The sequence below is a fragment of the Homalodisca vitripennis genome, unplaced genomic scaffold (genome assembly GCF_021130785.1).
Source record: "Homalodisca vitripennis isolate AUS2020 unplaced genomic scaffold, UT_GWSS_2.1 ScUCBcl_976;HRSCAF=3990, whole genome shotgun sequence".
Taxonomy (NCBI): domain Eukaryota; kingdom Metazoa; phylum Arthropoda; class Insecta; order Hemiptera; family Cicadellidae; genus Homalodisca; species Homalodisca vitripennis.
In genome coordinates this window covers 58583-80635 of record NW_025777092.1, presented here as the reverse complement: position 1 = coordinate 80635, position 22053 = coordinate 58583, and the positions used below count along the sequence as shown (strand labels likewise).

General features: G+C 37.8%; 1 protein-coding gene across 1 annotated transcript; it reads left to right on the top strand.

Moving 5' to 3' along the window:
* The first annotated feature begins 1323 nt into the window (after positions 1 to 1323).
* Positions 1324 to 21416, top strand: LOC124371132 (WD repeat-containing protein 36-like). The gene is given in 5 exon segments (XM_046829446.1): positions 1324 to 2872; positions 2875 to 3015; positions 3017 to 3101; positions 15681 to 15955; positions 19900 to 21416. Coding segments are annotated over 5 exon segments (2703 nt in total). The 5' UTR covers positions 1324 to 1558; the 3' UTR covers positions 20788 to 21416.
* Positions 21417 to 22053: the final 637 nt, after the last annotated feature.

Genomic DNA, 22053 nt, shown 5'->3' with positions numbered 1-22053 from the left:
AATTAAACACGAAACCTCTCAAGTAGAGTCCCAGTTTGTCCATGTGCTATGAAGAAGATAATTATTTCTATACAGGCACTCAGTTCCCAGTTGATTTCTTCATAGAGCGCAGTCCGAAAGTAAAAGTACCCGACAGGAGTTTTAGATAGCGGCGTATGTAGAAATTTATAACAGAGGGGACTGATACGTGGACAGGGTGACCAGACGTAAATTCCTAAAAGGAGAACTTTTGGGGTGAAAAAGAGGACATTCAAGCAAAAAAGAGGACAGTATTAAATATTCAAAGTTAAATAAACTTTGTGAAAAACATTTATTTATACATTATTTAAAAAAAGTACACTATAAATTAGTACTGTATTTGAGCATGCAAATAAAAAACCTCAAATAGGATTTGATTTCACATATAAATTGAAAAATCAATTGTTATTAAAGAATATATTGATGGATTAAAGTATTATTTTAGGTTATTATTTTGTATGTGGCATAAGGTTAATTAATTATTGTTAGAATTTTTCTCTTTAAACATTTTAACTGATTTGAACCAAATGTTTAGAATGACATTAAAAACTAATTTTGTGAAATAATTGGAATTCGTTTATTCATTACATTATAAGTAAGCTATACTAACATAAACACATACAACACTCAACCTACAATTGAATCTAACAGCAGTTCACATGCCATGGTACGTGTGCGCTGCAATAGGTTTCTATGGCCTATAAATGAGGGGCAATGCTTAATCTTATGCAACTACAACAATAGGTTGCATTCTTTTAAAATTAATGAACTAAATTGTTGAAAGAGGAGCAATAGAATGTACAAATCATAGTACTGATTTTGTGTCACTAATGGAAATCGTTCCAAACTGGCCATGAAGTTTTATGTTGATTTAAAGTTAAATGTAACTTTCACGAGACAGATAAATCGGTTCACAAATTAAGATTATGAACTGGGTGGGTAGGCTATATTGTCTGAAGCATTTAGAAACTTGATGACTAAAATGTAATCGAAATAATTAAGGTTCATTATTATTATTATTTAGTCTGTTATTTTTCCAGTAACATTGGATCTTTGCATCGGCTATATCATTGTTATATTATATATATATATTGTAACTGTCATTGTAAAATATGTTTCCTTTATATATATTTTTTAAGAATTTATGAAATATTTATTATTTTATTCGGTACAGTATATGTTCGCAGTACGAATATATATAAATTAAGTTATAAGACAATATAATTAGAATCTCCTGATAAATCCTCCTCTTGTAATGATTGTTATTACTTTGAATTACTAAGGCCGTGGGTGTTAGTAAGACCACATGGTCGAGTTACGACAACAAACCGTGTTGTCTGTTTGGTTAGAATTTGATTTTAGGTTGTGTTTTTATCTTCATTTTAATGTGAAAGTTATTATATTTCTTCTTATTACTTTGTGTTTACCTTTTTGTGTTTTGGCGATGTATGTGATTAATTTAATCCCCATTTTTTAACCCATAAAAGTGCATTTTGTCACTTATAACCACAAATAGGATCACTGACACTGTCACGTAAATATGCCTAGTTCTAGTAAAATATTTCTACCTCATCGTGCTTTGGGTTATGTGAGCAATCATATTCCTTTAGTAGTGAGATATATCCATAGACGAAAAGAAAATGTAATTGTTACATGTGTAGGTAAATCATTCCATTCTTATGGAAGTACACATTTAAAACTACTGGCTGTTAGTGATTTACATGCAGATGATATTACATGTATGGCTGGAGATACATTTCACGTTTATACAGCTAGTTCAAACAATGTTTATGCTTGGAGGAGGGGTACTGAACTAAAACACACATACTCTGGTCATGAAAGACCAGTTCATGCCCTCTTACCTTTCGGCCCACATCTCATATCTGTTGATGAATCAAGTGTTGTTAAGGTATGGGATATTAAAACGGAGGAATTATATTTAGAGCTGAACTTTGATAATGATGTATTTCAAATAACAACTGTATGCCACCCTTTTACTTACCTAAATAAAGTTTTATTTGGAAGTCAGCAGGGTTCTCTCCAGTTATGGAATCTAAGAACCTCTAAACTCATTTACACTTTTCCTGGATGGGATAGTCCAGTAACGGTACTTGAACAATCTACTGCCATTGATGTTGTTGGTATTGGACTAGAAAATGGGAAAATAATATTACACAATATTAAATGTGATATGACAGTGGTAGAATTCACTCAAGACTGGGGACCAGTCACATCATTACACTTTAGAAGTGATGGCCCACCTATCATGGCTTCTGGAAGCATGGCGGGCCATGTAGTATTTTGGAACTTAGAAGAAAGAAAAGTTGCATCTCAGCTATTGAGTGGGCACGATGCTGCGATTTCTGGTCTGTATTGTTTTCCTAATGAACCTCTGATGGTGACATCCTCACCAGATAATTCTATAAAAATCTGGATATTTGACATGCCTGATGGAGGAGTGCGATTACTCCGGTTAAGGGAAGGTCATGCTGCTCCTCCATCCTATATTAGATTTCATGGAGCAAATAGTCAAAATATTCTGTCTGCTGGAGGTGACTCATCATTAAGAGTTTTTAATACAGTTTCAGAAACTGCAAATAAAAGTTTTGGCAAAGCTTCATACAACCGGAAGTTAGCCAAGAAGAAGGGAAAACATGATGCGCTTAATTTGCAAATGCCTCCAATTGTTCAATTTACTTCAGAAACCACACGTGAAAAAGAATGGGATAACATAGCAGCAGTTCATCTTGGTTTGCCAATTGTTACAACTTGGTCATTCCATAAACAGAGAATGGGTGACTTGAAACTTTATTCAAAACAATCTTCAAGGTGAAATTGTTGAAACAACATCTAACAGCTACATCAATTTGCCTCACACATTGTGGAAATTTTGTTGTCATCGGTTACAGTTCTGGAAATGTGGAAAGATTCAACATTCAGTCAGGAATCCATAGATTCAGCTATGGAACACCTCAGTGTCACAAAGGACCTGTCCGAGGGGGTAGCAGTAGATCTTGTAAATCAGATGGTCATATCTGGAGGTCAAGATGGATATGTCAGATTTTGGTTCTTCAAATCAGTAGGTAAGAATCTTTATTTATAATAGTCTAAAAATGTTATGCTATACCATCGTACAATATACAAAACAGAGAATGATGTATTATATATTTTATATTGAGGTAATTTTATACAATTCACATGTTACCAAAATTCTGTATAGGCTGTTTCTGAGATATTCTATACACAATGCATTTCTAAAGATGAAGAAACGTGAAGATAAGTTACAAAGTTGAGGTATTTGTAGAAAAGTGATGGCAACAATCCTTATCGCCTATTAAAAAGTCTGCTGCTGAGCTAGTTGGATTCATGGTCAGACCCTCTAGAAATTAAATTAATTTTTTTACTTGTAGGTAGCCTACTTATATCAAGGAATGTTTTTTGGGTACTTTGGGATTATACCGACCACACCAGTATGAAGAACACAAAAATATAAATTTATAGAAACAAAACATGATAGAACGAAAAAACAACTGTTTAATTATATAATTACAAGCATTTCCAGGTATTGTGATCGGTATTGTTGTCGCTGTTATCTTATCTTTCTCGATAATCCCGATTAGGGCAGGGTGCGGCATCACATGATTTGCACGTTACATAATTGCCTTTTCATTACAATTCAATTTATATTTCTGATCAGCCCCTCTAGAATTTGATATTTTACTGATAGGTACTATCTCGAGGGATGTTTTTCTTTCGTCGACATCGGTGCTGCCCCCGCGCTGATGGCCGGAGGCACTCGCATTTTGGGTGGCGGAGTGTGATCAAGAATAAAAACAAGTTTTGAGTGTTTTTTCAATAAAGAGTTTAGTTTTAGTTTGGTAATGTTTGTTTTTGTTGAATTTTTGTGTTTGGAGAAATGTAGAGGTAAAACACGGAAGTACAACAAAGCGACACACCAGCTGAACGGGCGGCGAGACTCTGCAATCACGTTATCTACTAGACCGTTCGACTTTGACCTCTGTCTGAGGATGGGGAGGGGTTTGCGATAAGACAATTCCTGTTTTATATTGACGAAATATTGTTCTACGCTAATCTAGTAATCAGTAAAAGCAAAATGTCGAATAACGATTCATGTCTGGGTGTGGTCGGTATAATCCCAAAGTACCGTTTTTTGTTCGTTGTCATCAGTGTGTGGCAGAACCTGTATTGCTACAGCCCGTGCTGATGTCCAAAAGCATTACCATCAGCACAGACCGTACAAAGTGAATAGGCTAAAAAACAATATAAAAGCATAAAGTTTTACAAATTAAAAAAAAGTTAGAAAATAATAAAAAAGAGGGTTTAAAAGGTTGTTTAAAGGATTAGTTGAATGGGCTGGTTGTAATCCACTATCAGCATGGGCTGTGCTGCTTCACGCTAATGGTGATGGAAAACAAACCTCTATAACTATACCTACCAGTGAAATATCTACATTTTAGATCTATTCACAAATGAGTGATAAAATTAAAACAAATTCACGGAAATATTTTGTTATAAGTAGACATAACATTTTTTTTCTTTGTGTATGTCTTACTTCATTTGATATAAAGTAACATTTTACATGCTTAACCCTTTGAGTGCCAAGAGCCAATGCAATCGGCCTGCCAGGTACAGTAGAACCCCTCATAACCGGCCTCCACGGGACCGAGGCCATGGCCAGTTAACGATTCGGCCGGATAAACCAACCTATTATAAAAACGATAATTTATACCTATTAATAATATGTAATTAATAAATACAGTCAAAATTAGTGTTTAAATCTCTTTTTGGGATTATTTGTTATAAAAATACACACGTCTGTAAAACGAATAAAAAATTTATTGTATAAGAAAAAGTGGTTAAATATTAACATAAAATACAGTACATTCGTGAATTCAGATAACATAAATTAATGTGAAATAAAGATAGAGATATAAAAATTACTCACAATAAATTTGCTTTGAAGATTACATTAGGCCTTATAATAGTCCGTAATTTTCTGCTGAACTTTGTTGTCCATTGTTTTTTTGTAGGCATAGTCTCTCCACTTTTTGAATAACATAACGTCAACAGCTGTTGAGTGGTCCTGTTGCTCTATGTAGGCTAGTGATGTCTGAAGTGCATTTCTCGCCTCCTCATGGCTTATTTTATCTTCTTCCGAAGTGTCATCATCTGATTTTTCTGCTTCTTCATTTTCATACTCTTCTACAACACTCTGCACGATTTGTTCATCACTTAGATATTCGTTTTCCAAATCATCATCACCAGTTACCCATTCCTGAACATCTTGATTTAAGATTTCTTCACCGCCAGTTAATGCTAACTTCGTCAGGTCATTTATAAGTTCTGCATTACAATTCTCTTGCTGCTCATCTGCTACCTGGATCAAATCTTCATTGACTGTGCCATTGACCAATTTCTCAATATCTGGCCAGGCCTTCCGCCAAGACTTGACAAATGTTGTACTGGGGATTTCATCATATGATTCAGCAGTCATATAGATAACATCCTTTATGTTAATTTGCTTCAGAGCCGAGACGAGATCCACACCGTCAGTGTCCATTTTTCCTAAAATCTCAGACAGAAGTTTGCGCCGATATCGCCTTTTCATACATTCGATTACACCCTGGTCCATAGGTTGGATAAGACTTGTGACATTGGCAGGTAGAAAAAACAATTTTATTCCGGGAGCATCTTCACACTCTAGTTCATGGGGATGGGTTCCAGCGTTATCAAGCACTAAAATAGCTTTTTCTGGCAACTTATGTTCCTTTAAGAATTTCTTAACTTTAGGAATGAATTCGTTTACGAACCAGTCAATAAAAATGTATGAGTCCATCCACGCTGACTTCTGGGCACGATAAACCACAGGAAGAGAAGAAACATTAATGTGTTTGAAGGCTCTGGGTTTCTTAGATTTACCGATGACCAAAAGTGGGAGTTTATGCTCCCCAGATGCATTTGAACACAGGGCAACCGTTATACGCTCTTTGTTTAGTTTAAACCCTGAAGCTGAATTTGAATCCCCAACAGAGAACGTCTTTTGTGGCAAACGTTTGAAATTCAGCCTGGTCTCGTCGATGTTATAGACCTGATCTGGGACAAGCTTCTCTTGTTGTATCATCTTTGCCAGTTTGACCACAAATTCACTCGCCGATGGTGCATCTGCTGACATTTTCTCGCCGCAAATATTTACAAATCTAACTCCATGTCTTTTTTTCCAGCGGTCTAGCCAGCCATTACTGGATACGAACTCAGTGTTTACTCCCAATTTTGTATATAAAATCATAGCCTTCTCTTTTAAAACTGGTCCTGAAATAGGAGTGCCCCTTCTTCTCTCTTGTAAAAACCAAAGCCACAAAGCGTCATCAACCATCTCATTGGAAGGTTTTCTCAAATACCGCCGTTCGGATAAAACCTTTTCACTCTCTATTTGTGTACAATAGTCCATCAAAGTTTTTCGATTACGACGCCAGTCATTAACCGTGCTCTTTCCCACGTTTAGTTCACTACATATTTTGGCCACTGATTCGCCTTTATCAATTCGTTCGATCGCGTTAAGTTTTTGTTCCACTGTCACCACGTTGCGTTTTCATTTTGACGCACTCATTTTTCCTTTTTCAGTACTGTACATAAAAACAACACTGCAACACAATACACAACACCTGACGAAACAAAAGAATTGTACTGTACTGTATTAACCGCACTGGAAATAATCAACGAACTGTTTAGAGGTTAAACCTACTAGCTCAACTGAGGACAACACAGCTACTGAAAAGTAAACACAAGAAAATATAAACAAACAGATATACCAAGATAACGCACGAGTCGTGGGAGACTAGTGCGTGTAACTGCGCGTCTGTAATCCGTGGGAAATAAATTTCGATATTGGCTTCCGGGAAGTGGCCGGATAAACCGAGGTGCGGTAAAACCGAGGCCGGATATGAGGGGTTCTACTGTATGTCAGAAAAGTGCCAAGGGCTGATTAGATTGGCTTTTCGAGTCTTTATTATTCTGTTACTAATTGTTGAGATATAACATTTTATATAGTTTCAAATTAAAGCTAAAAAATATACGGCAAAATGCACACTTCCACAGTTTGTTATTTCATAGTATTCATTGTTGTATTGCTGTTGATATCTCAAAGGCATTGGCAGTGAGCCTATCCACATGTGTAACTAATTGTTAACTTTTGTAAAAACTTTTTTTGTATTGTATATAGACTTTATTGAATAAGTATAACTGACAGACTACTATAGATAAACCGCTAGCAAAGAAACCTGTGCAGAAGCAAATTTCTAATGGGGGCAAATTTCTAGGGGCCCTCCTCCGGCGGGCATTAGTGGTGGAGAGTGGTCCCATCTTCTTCTTGTACCTGTTTATCAGCTTTGTGGATCGTGTCTCACTCGCACAGTTTTGTTTATACTGAAGTTACTTTATCTGCTCTATAACTATATTATATTTTGTGTGCACGCATATGCAAGAGTCTCAGTCTAAGCGTAAAATAATTAATTGAACACATTGAAGTAGCCGTAGACGTATCCGGGAGCTTGTGTTTTGTTGTGAAGTTAGCCGCACAGTGGCAGTGGCCAATAGAGAGTTTGGTCTTGACCCACCCAATAGAGAGTTCGGTCAATTTGAATGGGTCAGTCAAGTGAACGAGTAATCTGGATCAGAGTGTTTCAAACGTGTTCACCACAAACATTTTGTTCACTTCCTCCTGCCAACTGAGTAGATTTGATTTTTTTTCAAATCATATATTCAAATCAGATATATTATTTTTAATGATTGTTAAAACTTACAATATTATTATAAAGTTCATTTAAAAAAACGCTTATCCATGAAAAATAGCTTAACATCATATGGAACTAACTAAAACTATGGGTTACACTAGGTCCCCAAAATTGTTCAGTCAGTCGTTACTTTCGTTCACTACTAACCGATTAAGAATAAAACCGTAATCGTATAATTCAATGGGGGGGGGGAATAGGGAGTCTGGGTATTATTATGAAAAGTGGTGGGAAGTTTTTTTTTTTTTTCCTTTGGGATATTGGGGTGGATTCCTAGATCCTCACACGTCAACCTGAGCTTATTGTGTGCCCCTTTGATGTTAGAGGGGTAAGCCTATCTTCGTGCCCTTAATTAGGCTAAGAAGCTTTTCCCCGATACTAGCATCTGGTTCGTCGCCTGGTTGTTTATCACCGAAAAGAGCCCTTCTCCTTGCTCCCAGTCTCTCACAGTCCAGTATTATGTGTTTTGCAGTCTCTTCAGACTTATTGCAGAGTCTACACTCCGAGTCCTCATTTCGTAAACCTAGAGTGTTTAGGTGTTTCCTGAAGTGGCCGTGTCCAGTGATCAAGGCAATCACTTGCTTAACCCGATCCCTCCCCAGCCCCATCAGCCATCTGGTGAATCCGGAGCTAGAATCGGCAAGCAGTCTTTTGCCGAGTGCTTGTCCTTGGTGACTCTGCCACCGCAAGCGGTGTGTCTTCCTGGACCATTTGTTTATACTTTGATAAGCGGCTGACTTGCTTATACCACAACTCATTTCTGGACCGGTGTATGGCATGCTTGCTCCGCTTTTGGCAAGCCTGTCGGCGCATTCGTTGCCACCTATGCCTGTGTGGCCCGGTACCCAACCAAGACGCACACAGTTGCGTGATCCAAGCTTGCAGAGAGTGTTAAAGCACTCCCACACAAGCTTGGATGAAATGCTGTTGGAGTCAAGAGCTTTAAGAGCTGCCTGACTGTCTGACATTATACAGATGTTCATTTCCTGGTACCTTCTGGTGAGGCCTAGGTTGGCACAGGCTAGGATACCATAGATTTCGGCTTGAAATATGGAGCAGTTCCGACCCAAACTGCCGCTAAGGGCAGTTCTAGGGGATTGACTAAACACTCCATATCCAGTTCTACCCTTAATAAGCGAGCCATCCGTGTACCAGACAAAGCTCTTTCTTATTGTTGGGATGTTATCTTGCGATTTCCACTCATCTCTGGAGTAGAAGTCAACAGAGAATGGCTTATTGAATACGAACTCCGTTCTCATTGTGTCGGAGACCATTTCGAGAATAGCGCTTGGGTTTACAGCTTCAGTGATGGCACCATGGCTCGCGTTAGACGCGCCATTCCTCCACAAGCCAGCAACCATCAGCCGATAAGCTGACTTACGCGCTTCAGCTTTTATATGAACATCAAGAGGTAGAAGTCCTAAAGCCACCTCGAGGGTCGCTGAGGGACTGCTCCTGAATGCTCCGGTTACAAAGATTGTGCCAAGCCTTTGTAAGCTTTCAAGCTTGGCTTTGGCAGTTACCTGATTCACCTTTGTCCACCAGACTAATGAACCATAAGTGATTTGAGGCCTTACAACTGCTTTGTAAAGCCATAGTGCTATATGGGGTTTTACGCCCCATGAGATTCCTGCAAGTCTCCTGGACGTCATGAGCGCCCACTTTGCTTTGTGCAGGATATTATTAAGATGATCATTCCACGTAAGCTTATGGTCTAGAGTCAGTCCTAAATATTTGACTGTCTTTGACCACTCCAGCTGAGTGGATGCGAGTTTCAGCCTAGAAAGAGACTCTAGGTTCTTTTTTCTAGTGAATGGTACAACTACTGTCTTAGAGGGATTTACTTTCAGTCCCTCTCCCTGACACCAGTTGTGTACATGTTGAAGGTTGGTATTCATGATATCAACAACAACATTTGTGTATTTTCCCTGTACCATAAGGACTATGTCGTCTGCATATCCTTGGACATAGATTCCGTTGTTAGTAAGGTCCTCAAGTAGACCATCTACTACTAGATTCCACAGTAGAGGTGACAGGATGCCTCCTTGAGGACATCCCCTTGTGGGTGCGATCACAAGCGATACTTCATTGAGATCGGCCCTGATCCGTCTGGAGCACAGCATGGCCCTAAGCCACCGGCACAGAGCTGGCTCGAGGCCACGTCGCTGTGCTCCACTTACCATTGCAGTGAATTTGGCATTGTCGAAAGCTCCTTCAATGTCTATGAAGGTGCACAATGCCAATTCCTTGGCGGACAGGCTATCCTCAATCCTACTGACTAATTGGTGCAGTGCTGATTCACAGGATTTGCCTTGCTGGTATGCATGTTGGTTGCGATGAAGGGGAGTGTCTGAGAGAACTCCCTTTCTCAGGTGCCTCTCCACCAGTCTTTCTAATGTTTTCAGTAGAAACGAAGATAAACTGATGGGACGAAAAGATTTAGGGACAGAGTAGTCCGCTCTCCCTTTTTTAGGGATGAAGACCACCCTGTTGAGACGCCAGACTTGTGGTATGTACCCATAGGCTAGGCTCGCCCTGAATAGTTCACATAGAAGGGTAAGGAGATTCTCCGGCCCTTGTTGAAGCAGGGCCGGAAAGATTCCATCCCCTCCTGCAGATTTGAAAGGGGCAAATTTAGAAATTGCCCATTTGGCTTTAGAGAGAGTGACAATCCTTCTGGCAATGGCCCAGCTACCACGACAAGCTCTTGGCCGTGAGCCTGCCTCGTGATTACCAGACGTTCCAGTGTCGTCATTCTCAAAGATACAATCAGGGAAGTGAGTCTCAAGGAGAAGTTTGAGGCTATCACTAGACCCGGAAGTGTGTGTTGACCTCCCTGGGACCTTAAAGATCCCAAGTGACCGGTTGGACTTGAGGCTAGCAAGCGTTGCAGTCTAGCTGCCGCGCTTAACTCATTTACCTTCTGTGTAAACTGCCTCCAGGAACTTTGTTTTGCTTTTTTAATTGCTAGGCTGTATTCTGTTAGAGCTCTATGATAGGACTCCCAGATACGGCTCCTTTTGCATTGATTGTACAGCTTCCTGACATTAGCCCTTTTGCGAGCGAGGTCTGCAGTCCACCACTTACTATTGGTTCGACTCTTCCCCCGTCGCAATGGGCAATTGTCATGGAAGCTATTGATTATAGCATTCTGCAGGTCAGAAGCTATCTGATCTATGTCTGTGAAGCATCGCACCCTTCCGCCTACCGATCCCAACTGTGACTGAAGGTCAGACTTATATCCCAACCAGTCAGTCCTCCTGGGATTACGATAGAGGACCTCTGCAGCCTCATCTTGCAAGTTAAAGAGGATATACCTGTGATCCGATAATGAGGCCTCTTCGCTTACGTGCCACTTATCAACCATTCCAAGTATTCCTTGTGTGCAGATTGTTATGTCAATAACTTCTTGTCTAATTCGTGTTGCGAACGTAGGGCGGTTACCTTTATTACATATAAATAGGTCCCTACTTAGAAGAAATTGTAAAAGTGCCTCACCTCTAGGGTTAGTGTTGGTGCTGCCCCATCCAGCAGAGTGATGGGCGTTGGCGTCACAACCTAGAAGAAGTTGTTGACGTCTGGCTTGTGCTTCTTCCACCAGGAGCTCTAGGTCTCTTGATGGAGAGAGTTCCCTGGCATCATATGGCAAGTATACGGAGCCTACAATTGTGCTCTGCACTATACCTCCATTCTTCCAGGTCAGTGTGCCCACAGTGAGATCTCTGGAGCAGAATTCGTTGAGGGTTAGAAAATCCAAGCCTCTCCTCAACAGGATGCAGGTTCTGACATTCCTTAGAGAGGTACAGTAAATTAACTTACCTTTGGTTTCATTTAGGCCCGCCACTCTCCCTTGGTGAAGCCATGGTTCTTGAATCAGTGCCAGATCAAATCCCTCCTGGAGGAAGAACTGGCAGAAGGCTGCCGAGGCAGCCCTACTGTGCTGGAGGTTGATTTGTAGAACTCGTGGCATTGTCCTTGACTGTCGAGGAGACAATTGAGACCTGCCAGAGTCCTAAGTTGGCTCTACAGTTGGAAGCCTTCACAGCCTTGTAGCAGACCTCGTCCAGGAAGCAGACGAATCCGTAACCTTTCGGGTCTGGCTTGGATGGAAGGATTTTCCACTCGTTTACATTCAGGTTGGGGTTCTGCTTATTGAACATCTCAAGTACCTTTTCAGGTGTCTTCTTCAGAAGCTTCGGGTGAGCTCCGAAAAACACCCTGGTGGACCTCAAGATGTCCTTACGCAGACCCACTCTCAGAGAGATATCATCTCCCAGAGGTTTTATTCTTTGGATAACTTCTTCCAGCCAACGTTTGGTGTGTTCGTTGATGCAGGAAGCAATTAAAACACCTTTCTCTAGGTAGGTGCCCGCAAACGATGGAACGGAACCATCCTCCAGGGGTTGGATTTCTTCCATAATTGCGTCCTCGATGGCTTCTCCTTGCTCTGCACTAAGCTTCGCTTCCGGGTAGCCTTCGAGGGCTATGGCCATTTTAATCGCTGCGACCTCTCTGTAGGTAGCCTTGGGTGTGCTACCAGAGGCCTCGGGATCGTGGGCTTCGGGCTTTTGGGTTTCCCTCCTAGCCTTCTTTGCGGGTCCCTCAGCGGAGGGCGGGGTGACCAAGGTGCCTCTGGGGCGTTTGGCCGACCCCACCCCCGCCTTGGTACCCGCAGTTGGGCCCGGAGTTGAGACCTCCTGCCGTTCGGGATTCTTTTTCTTCTTCTTTTTCCCCCTCCTCCACTTGGAAGGGTCAAAAGCTTCACCCTTTTCAAGAAGTTTAGCCTTTAGTGCTTCTCTTCTTTGAGCAGTGGTGAGATTGGGCCTCTTCATTCTGAGGTTGCCGAGTTGCTCTGTGGCATCATCCAGCGTACCTGTAGACATGGGAGTGCTTGGGCTGTTGAGGAGCTGATCTTCTATATCTTGAAGGGATTTTACTTCCTCAGCGCTTGTACTGCCTTCCTCAGATAAAGCCTTGCCATGTATGGGAGCTTCAGTGTGCAATGGAACCTCCTGTGTTCCTAAGGCACTTTGTTGAGGAGAAAGTAGGGATGTTGGCATAACAACCTCTTGAGTTGTGTTTGCCAGGTGGTGGTATGTGCGAGGTAGCTTCAGGAGCTACCTCAGCAGGAAGAGGTAGGTTAGAAACAGCTTCAGGAGCTGTTTCAAGGGTTGGTTTGTTTTGTTTTTTGTGTTTGTTTCTTTCCATGTTGTTCCCACGAGAAGCTAGGGAATGGAAGGTCCGCCCAGACAGAGCCCCGCATGCCTGGGTAAGCTGCTTTTAAACTGGAGGGTCGCCGGTGTCCAGAGTCCGCATAGTATAGACTGGTTTGCCACCAGCCATTCAGCCCTGGCCTACGCTGTTCCACACCGTGGCTTGGCCCCTAGTGGGAGAAATGAAAGGGAAACTAGATCGAAGAGTTGAGGAACTTTACCTCAGATAGAAGAGAGTGAAGAAGAGAGATAGGCTGACACATAGAGAAGTGTGCCAGCCATAGGCCTCCAGAACAAGAAGAGAAGGGATCTGGAGCATTAGCTAGGGTACCTCGGGGTCGCCACTACCCGTACGGCCTTGAAAGTAAGACCGCCCCTGAGGGGGGTGGGAAGTTAATCAGTTGGATTTAAAATATCTAGTTATTTATAAAAGGAAATTATTTTCAGGCGAGCATGTATCTGTTTAATTTTTAGTAATTTATTTTAAAAATTTGTAAGGGAATAACCTTACTTATGATAAATCAAAGACATACCAATCAACCAAGTCCATTGATTATAAGTATGAACATTTAAAATATTTAGTAATATATCTGGTAACTTACAATTAAATTTTTTAAATCAGTTTTAATAGATATATTATTTACATTTAGTAGATTCCTGAAACAATACATTTATTGTTATATATCTATCCATTCACTGTACGATATGCTGTTTCTTCCTCTATTCGAACACTTTTTTACAAGCAGATCCTTTCGTTTACTCGATCATTACGTTCATTCGTTCCTTTTGTTTGGTCAACACCATGACCGGAATACGATAACACGCTCTAGCGGGAAGACTCAGTAAACTCTGTACTGATCGGTTCAACTGAATGAATCGCAGCAGTCAACGAGACCGACTGAGCCGAATCAATCAGATGATCCAATAGAGTGAAAGCAAAGCACTGATGGATCATCACAGTGTCAGATGGGTATTTACCCCACCCTGCATGAACTCAAATCACCCAGGGTCTTTTTGTAAGCGGTTTACCTATAGTAGTCCAGTTTCTGTGTGGTGGAACATTATTAATTGTTTTGACAGCACGTCTGTAGCAAACTGAAAAAAATGTGGTGTCTTTTATTTCGTAATGTAAATTGAAGTAAAGTGGATTTAATTAATTTTACAAAACTATGTACTGTTAATGATTTTGAAAACTTTTCTCTGATTCTATACATGTGAACTCAGCTAAAAAAATATCAATTTTGTTAATTTCATACTGTTGGTAAAAGCTGTTTGCCAAGTATGATAGTTGGTTTCTATACAGGTACAGATGTTAGACATTGCGCACTAAAAGACTTAGTTGTACAGGTACTTACTTTTTTAATTTTGTATATTTGTTCCTATTTATATAGAAAATAATATAAAAGGTGCATAAAAATAAATAAACAACATATATCACATCTTTGTGCTTCAAACTTGAAAAAAACATTACAAATTTAAAACGTGTTTAAATTATTTTTTTGTATTTCAAAATGTTTACATGTGCTATCATTCAAATAGATATTTTAATTTATAGCCCAGTTTTCTCCTTACATAATTCAACAAAAATTATCTTGTTATGTTTATTTTTGATAAAGTTATAAATTATTTAGCGGAACACACAAAAAAATCCAAAAGAGTGCTTAGCACTGAGAGAAGTGAACTGTCAGAAATGTTTAGTTCTGGCAGTGCTATCCCATCAAAAGTACTTGGCACTCAAAGGGTTAATGACAAACATGAAACACATTGTGGGGTGACAACATGTATTCATTAGGTACCTACATTGATATAACAATATTCTCAAATTAATTCCATTTATCTGTTGATGGTGATACATTTAATACATTTAACTATAACATTACAAAATAACAAAACCAACTATGGCCTACATATCAGAAAAACATTACAATACCTACAGCTCACCCGGATAGCAGTTAGCAACCGCTTTTGTGAAATGGAGGAAAGTATTTTCCCCAGTGGTACTCTGGAACCAAACCCACGTGTGTATATAGAAATATCTCACATGATTTCCTCATAATGATCACTATTTATAAATTCTCCAACAGTTCATTACTTCTTGCTGTTTATTACTTACATTAAAAATTACTAAGTTGAAATTATATGTTTAAACATTGCAATATTGATTCAGATAAAAACAATCAATCCATTTGATAAAAACAACTGAATAATGAGTGCAGGCCACATTAGAGTCCATCCTTAAAAGATGATAAATTGTGTTGGCTTCAGTACATGGACTGGTGAATTTGTTTATATTTATTTTTTATATGGTTTTAAACAAGCAACTGAATTATGCCTGGTATTAACTCATTAAACTATGTGCTGTTAATATACTTTCTTTAAAGTAATTGATGTTATCATGAATTTATATTTTTAGACACAAAACTGTAACACTGTTTAGATACATTTTTTCCATTTACCTCTCAACCAGAAAAATTATGGTCTATTTTGGTGTTTTAGTCATTTACATGAGATACTTGTTTATAAAAAAGCTGTAAGAATGAATTTATATTATAAATTGAATACAGCTGCCTCCAGTTGTTGTAGGGTTAAAACTCGTTATTTGTGTGCTACATTTTAAGTGGGAATGCTTGGTTTTTTCTAGACAAGTCGGCAATGAAATCGCTGTCGGTTGGGGAAGGAGTCAACTTTTTCCACATGCACAAAGAAAGTGCCATGCTGTGTGTCAGTCTAGATGACTTCTCACTCTCCGTGGTGGACTTGGATACGAAAGCAGTGGTCAGAAGATTTGTGGGCCACTCTGGGCAGGTGACAGATGTTACGTTCAGCCCAGACTCTCGTTGGGTCATCTCAGCCTCTATGGACTGTACGATCAGAACTTGGGATGTCTACTCTGGACAGTTGGTTGATTGTTTCCAGGTGAGGAAATATGTATAAAATATAGTAGTTTATTTAGTGCATCAGAGACGCCATATCTGCTATCTTTAGGAAGCATATTATATACACCTAAAATATGCCTATTTTCGTTTCAAAATTACATTTATTACATTGTATGTGTGCTAATGAATTCGACTTTTTGCCTCCTGTCCACGCTGGGCTAATATAGTTCAATTGTATACAAAAATCATAGAATATTGGAGAAAAATTCCAGTTATTTCACAGGTGCATATTGAGACTGATTTAAAATTTAAGTCTTAAATAGATCATGAGCTTGGAGTATCTTTCAGTGACTATCATTTATCTCAGAAGGGTAATAATGACGTTCAAAAGAAATATACCTCCTATGTCCCAATTTTTCTGTAGGAAATCGTGTGCGAAGGCGTGGGTAACTACTAGTAGCCTATAAGAGTAACAAATGGTACTTTGGTATTATCCGGAGGCTACTATTTTTTTAAAGTTTTTCTCACCCAGGACCTAAAAAACAACAATATTATAAATAACAGACTTTATTTGACTTATTGTGATAATAAACATATTATTATGACGATCGGGTTCTTGTTTACTGCCTCCCGAAAGAAAGCGATGTTGGCGAGAAGGAGACCACTCAGTCCCTCCTTTTGTCTATATTTTAGTAAGCTATACATATGTACGTATTATCAATATAAAAAAGTAGTAGTCGACATTTATGAGCACACATGTGATATGAGCTTGAATTTAGGTAATAGAAGGATGTTTTTCTTGTTTCGCCAGAAGTGTTGGTTGCACCACCGACGCTCGTAATGATGGCGTATTTACAATTCCTTCTTTTCCGACCTTATATCATATGCCAGATCATCCTACATGATCTGACGTCAGAGAAATTAGACGATCTGAAACATGATCGCTGTATCGTTTTAAAATTCTATTATCTCAGTTCCATGGTTGATTTTTTTCCAATGGCAGCTTTCTGTATATTATACATTGAGAAGAACTTATGAAGCCTCAATTCTGAAGAATTACATCTCCAGATTTGTTCCTCTTATCATTGTCAAAGTAAATAAGTAAGTTTCAGGCATATCACCATTCGGTTTGTCTATTATAAATTTAGATTTCTGCCTCTGAGAAACAGCTGTGATTTATTTCATAATTTTAAAACTTTTAAATGGCCAACAAAATTATACACACATTGTGTAAAAATTAATTAGTAATAAAATATACAAGTAGTATATTTTGTTGTATAACTAACTAGTTATTTACTGTATTATATCCATCATGCATTCTAAAAATTCAAAGCTTTTCTACATGTATTTCAATGTTTTGACTTTTTGTCAATATGCGGGGTGGTATCAATGGTTGTCAAAATTCCCATATAAATACAAAACACAGGATAAAAACAACACGTGAAAAAGTGTAAAACTTATAGCCTTAATATATGATCTTATATCATGTACTTACCGCTTGAAGCACGCTTGACAAACTTTACAGAACGATGTACAATCGAATGTACCTGACGCATGCATGTAATTTTGTAATTGTTGATGCAATAAAGATTATAATGAAAATTCTTACAAGCCACTGTTCGCATGATTATGGCATTGTCAGATGCACCTATCATATTAGATTTTTGAGAATAGCACAAACCTTATTAATCATGAAAGAGGTCTGCAGTTGACTGGACAAAACTATCCAGTGCACTATCTATTGATAAACAGATGATTGTAAGTTAGGTGGCTCCACTTTGTTCTGGAGGAGAGTGTCAAATAAACAGTTTGAATTATACTGGATCTTTTCATTGAGAACATTATTGTGTTCATGTTGCCATTTTGAAATGCTTTATGCATTTCAAACTTCTCCAAAGTATTGATTTGAGTTCATTACCACCAACATGTAAAGTATATCCAAGCCATCTTTAAAAATCATCCATGAAGTGACACATGTTGACTAGTTATTGAGTTAGGTTTAATTTTTTCATAACCTTTAAATTTAAAGAAGACTGCTCAATATAAAAAGTGAAATAGTCTGCACTTTTTATTTTATAAACACACACTGTTCTTCCGCATATAGCGTGTTTAATGTTTCCAGGAGAGAAAGTTGTTGGTTCGATTATTGGTAATAAAGACAAAACAATACCACTACTCTTTAAAACTCTTTGTACGAACCATTTTAAATTTTATGGCTGTATTTCAAACTAATCGTGGGTGTTTTATCTTCTCAACATAAGTAATTCAGAATAGGTCTCTTATTATGTTCATACTTAAATATCAATTTGTCAGTCTTGTTGCTCATGCCAACTGTAAAAAAGCTTGCCTTTGATGCAAAGCCTGATAGTAACATCGAAACCCATATAGCAACACTATGAGTTTTTGGAAAGCATAACAGAGGTTTTACAGTAAAGTACTATGCCAGCAAATATTTCCGGCGTTCAAAAGAATATAATATATATATATATAATATATTAAATTAAACTTCTGAAGAGAAATATCATAAACAGAGGAAGAATTTAGAAACAAATTAATGAATAATAGACAATTTATCAGATTGATAGATGATATATATATATATATATATATATATTCAACAACATTCTTAAATTGTAGGTCAGTATTTTCTAATTATAGACATTAATGGTTAAACAGAATTCAAAGACTATCTAAAAAGCAACAGACATGAAATTTTTTTAAATAACAGCAATAATAAAAGCAGAGCAAAGCTTAGCTTTTTACAACTAGGCAATTATTCATTTGGACTGTACTAGTCTACAACTATTCTCATAAAGATGCAGTCCTCAGCCCCGTCGCTCACAGTTACCGCACCATGAACTCTTTGAGTGTGGACTGACAAGTCCGTGTCATTAAACTGTCTCTTAACCTTACTAATGCTTGTTATGTCGCCAACACACTGTACATATACTTGCCCTCTATGATGAAGTGCCTTGATTTGAATGTGAATTATTTAGAAAAAAGCTTTTAAGAATATACTGTACAAATGCACATTATTGATTAGTATTGATTGAGACATGCAAGATTAGTTTTTCAATATATTCACTTTTTATTTCAAATGTTTTATTACTTGTAGCTCTCATAGGATCCCTATATTACTGATAGAGTACTTACCACTTTTTAATTCAAGGGAATTACTTCTGTTATATCTATAATATAAAAATGAAACTGTTCGTGTGTAACAGCATCACTCACAAACGGCTGGACGGATTCGCCTAATTTTTTTTAAATTTGTTCGTCTTGATCTGTAGAAGGTTATAGGATACTTTTTATCCCTTTCCCGATTCAGGATTCCGCCCCACTGGTTACAGAAATACCCGTAAGAAATGCATTGCAGCAAACATATGTTATTAAGTGAAAGAGTCTTTTCAAATTTTTAATCAGCTGTTCTTTGTAAACATATATAATGCGACAAAAAATATATTTATATATAATTTAATTACTATTTTAAATTTCTTTACACTTATAGTAATATATAAAAATGAATGTTTGTGTGTTTGTCCTTTATATACTCAGAAACTATTGGACCGATCACTATGAAAATTTGTATTTTTCTATGTAGAAGGTTTATATGCAATGCCCATTGATGTAACTCACCACCAGGCTGTACTGCAAGATATAACAGTTATCAAAGCGCCTGCACATTATGAACTGCAATTACGACACAGTTACGTTTATTAAATAGCCAAACACTATTTGAAGGCAAAGAAATATACGGGCAAAGCTTAAGAGACGCGTGCGAAGCCGCGGGAAACAGCTAGTGTTGTATAAAAATTAAATACATGTATTCATTTTCATTATAATCATAATGTTGTACTCTTTTAGATTAGAAATAGTGCACTGTAGTATTTTTCTTTGTTAAGGACAACACACTTTTATTAAGTAAGCTTTGGAACAGCTTAATGTGTTGCATACGTTTAATTCTTATTACTCCTCTTTTCATAGGTTGATGCAGCCTGCACTTCGCTGACCATGTCACCCAATGGAGAGTTCTTGGCTACATCACATGTTGATTACAAAGGCATCTTCCTCTGGTCTAACCGCACTCTGTACAGTCTAGTCTCCCTCAAGCCTCTGTCAGCAGATAGTGTATTCCCTCTGGTCAGTCTGCCATCCACTGCATCCGGAATTACTGACCAAGTGGTAGACCAGGAGAGTGACAGTGATCTAGACTCTGAAGATTTGAAATTGGAACAGATAGAAAACATGATAACATTCTCCGGGTTGCCTTCGTCGAGGTGGCAGAACATACTGGATATTGATGTTATCAAGAAGAGAAACAAACCTCTTGAAGCTCCTAAAGTTCCAAAGGCAGCACCGTTTTTCCTACCTACCCTTCCATCTTTGAATTTAGAGTTCGACCTCAGTGCTTTTAAAGAAAACGAGGATGGTGTTAGAACAGTAACATTGCAAAATGTTAGAAGAAATCTCACGCCCTTTGCAAAACTATTGATGGACAGCAGTGACTTTCAACCGGTTATCGAGAAATTAAAATCACTTGGTCCGTCTGCGATCGATTTTGAAGTGAATTCGTTGGCCATGGAAGGTGAGGACTGTGAAGCGTTGTTGTTGAAGTTCATGCAAATGCTCAATCACCTCTTGAGGTCGAGTAGGGACTTTGAGCTGGCTCAAGCATACCTCGCCTTGTTCCTCAAAGTGCATGGAGAGACTGTTGCAACCACCTCTGCCCTCTGCAGCTACATGGACGAACTACAAGAAGCACAAGATTGCGGTTGGCGAGAGCTGCAAAACACCATCTGGTACACGCTGGCTGTAGTGGACTTGAAGCTGAAGGAGGGTTCTGGTGGTTTGTTGTCGAATACTGAGCGTTAACAGACAATCTGTATTTCCATAGACAAAATATGGAGTGTAATGTGGGCATATTATATCATTTACGAGTTAAACTCGTAACATTTTGTAGTAATTTTACCATCAGTGACTTAGTAATAACCTAATTTTACCTTACTTTTTATTTTATCTTTCCTATTTTAAAGGTAAGATTAACTAGCTAAACAGTTTAATTTGTCAGACAATCTTTAGTTAATCTTAATGCACATATAAATGATTGATTTAAAATTTTCAGGTATACATAAACTTGTATTAAGAGGATTTTGATAAAAATGTGCATTTATTTTTGAAAACAGAATAGTAATTGTTTTATTTGTACAGAAAAATTTATGTTGGTTGTACAGAAAAATTTGTGTTAGTTTGGACAATTGCATGAAAAATCATAATATTTTGTAACTTAAATAAACAATCAATTGTAGTTTTAGCAAGGCAGTGTTTTAAAATGTCTTTAAACTTACAATGGAGAACTTGTGATCTTCAAATAATTTTGCATTGTTTTGTATAAAGTAAATATACACAGTCTAAATAGTTATAAATCAATTTTGTATATATTGTGAATATTCATGTACATATTGTATGTATTTATTTTATTATTAAAGAAATTGTCAGCAAAAAATATTTGTATTAATTTATCATGAGCCATAATCTAGTTATGCTCTAAATACATTCGTAAAAATCTGCTAGTGGTGAGATAAGTAAAGAAAACGGAATATTAAGACTTTTTTTTCAAGCCTGATACAATTTAAAAACCAACCATTACACACATTAGTAATATCACTGACTGATAACCAGATAAAAACTGAAGTCCAAAACTTTAAGGATCTGTTTATAGTTAGCTGATACTGATGTAACATTTATGTTCATGATAGTTGGTGTTGTCTGTCAAGATTGGAAAAGTCTGATTTGAGAAAAACGTTATCTTTCATAATTTTAAACCTTTAATATCCATCTATTTCAACCTTCACCAAAACTAGCATGGCTGAAAATCAGTTTCATTTTGTAGGAGATTTTTCTTTATTGATTTATAAAATACCAGATAGCTTGCTTATACAATGCAAATTTTGGCTCTCAGCTCTTGTACTAATAGTGTCATATGTAAAGTTAATAATATCGTCTTCTTGTCACGTGCAATCACTACATGCAGAGTCTAGTTGTCTTGGCTCATAAAAATTTCTTTTCAGAATAAAAGACTATGCACCAAAAGGTATTTGAGGCCAGTTTTTAATTGATATGATTAATTCCCTTTTTATA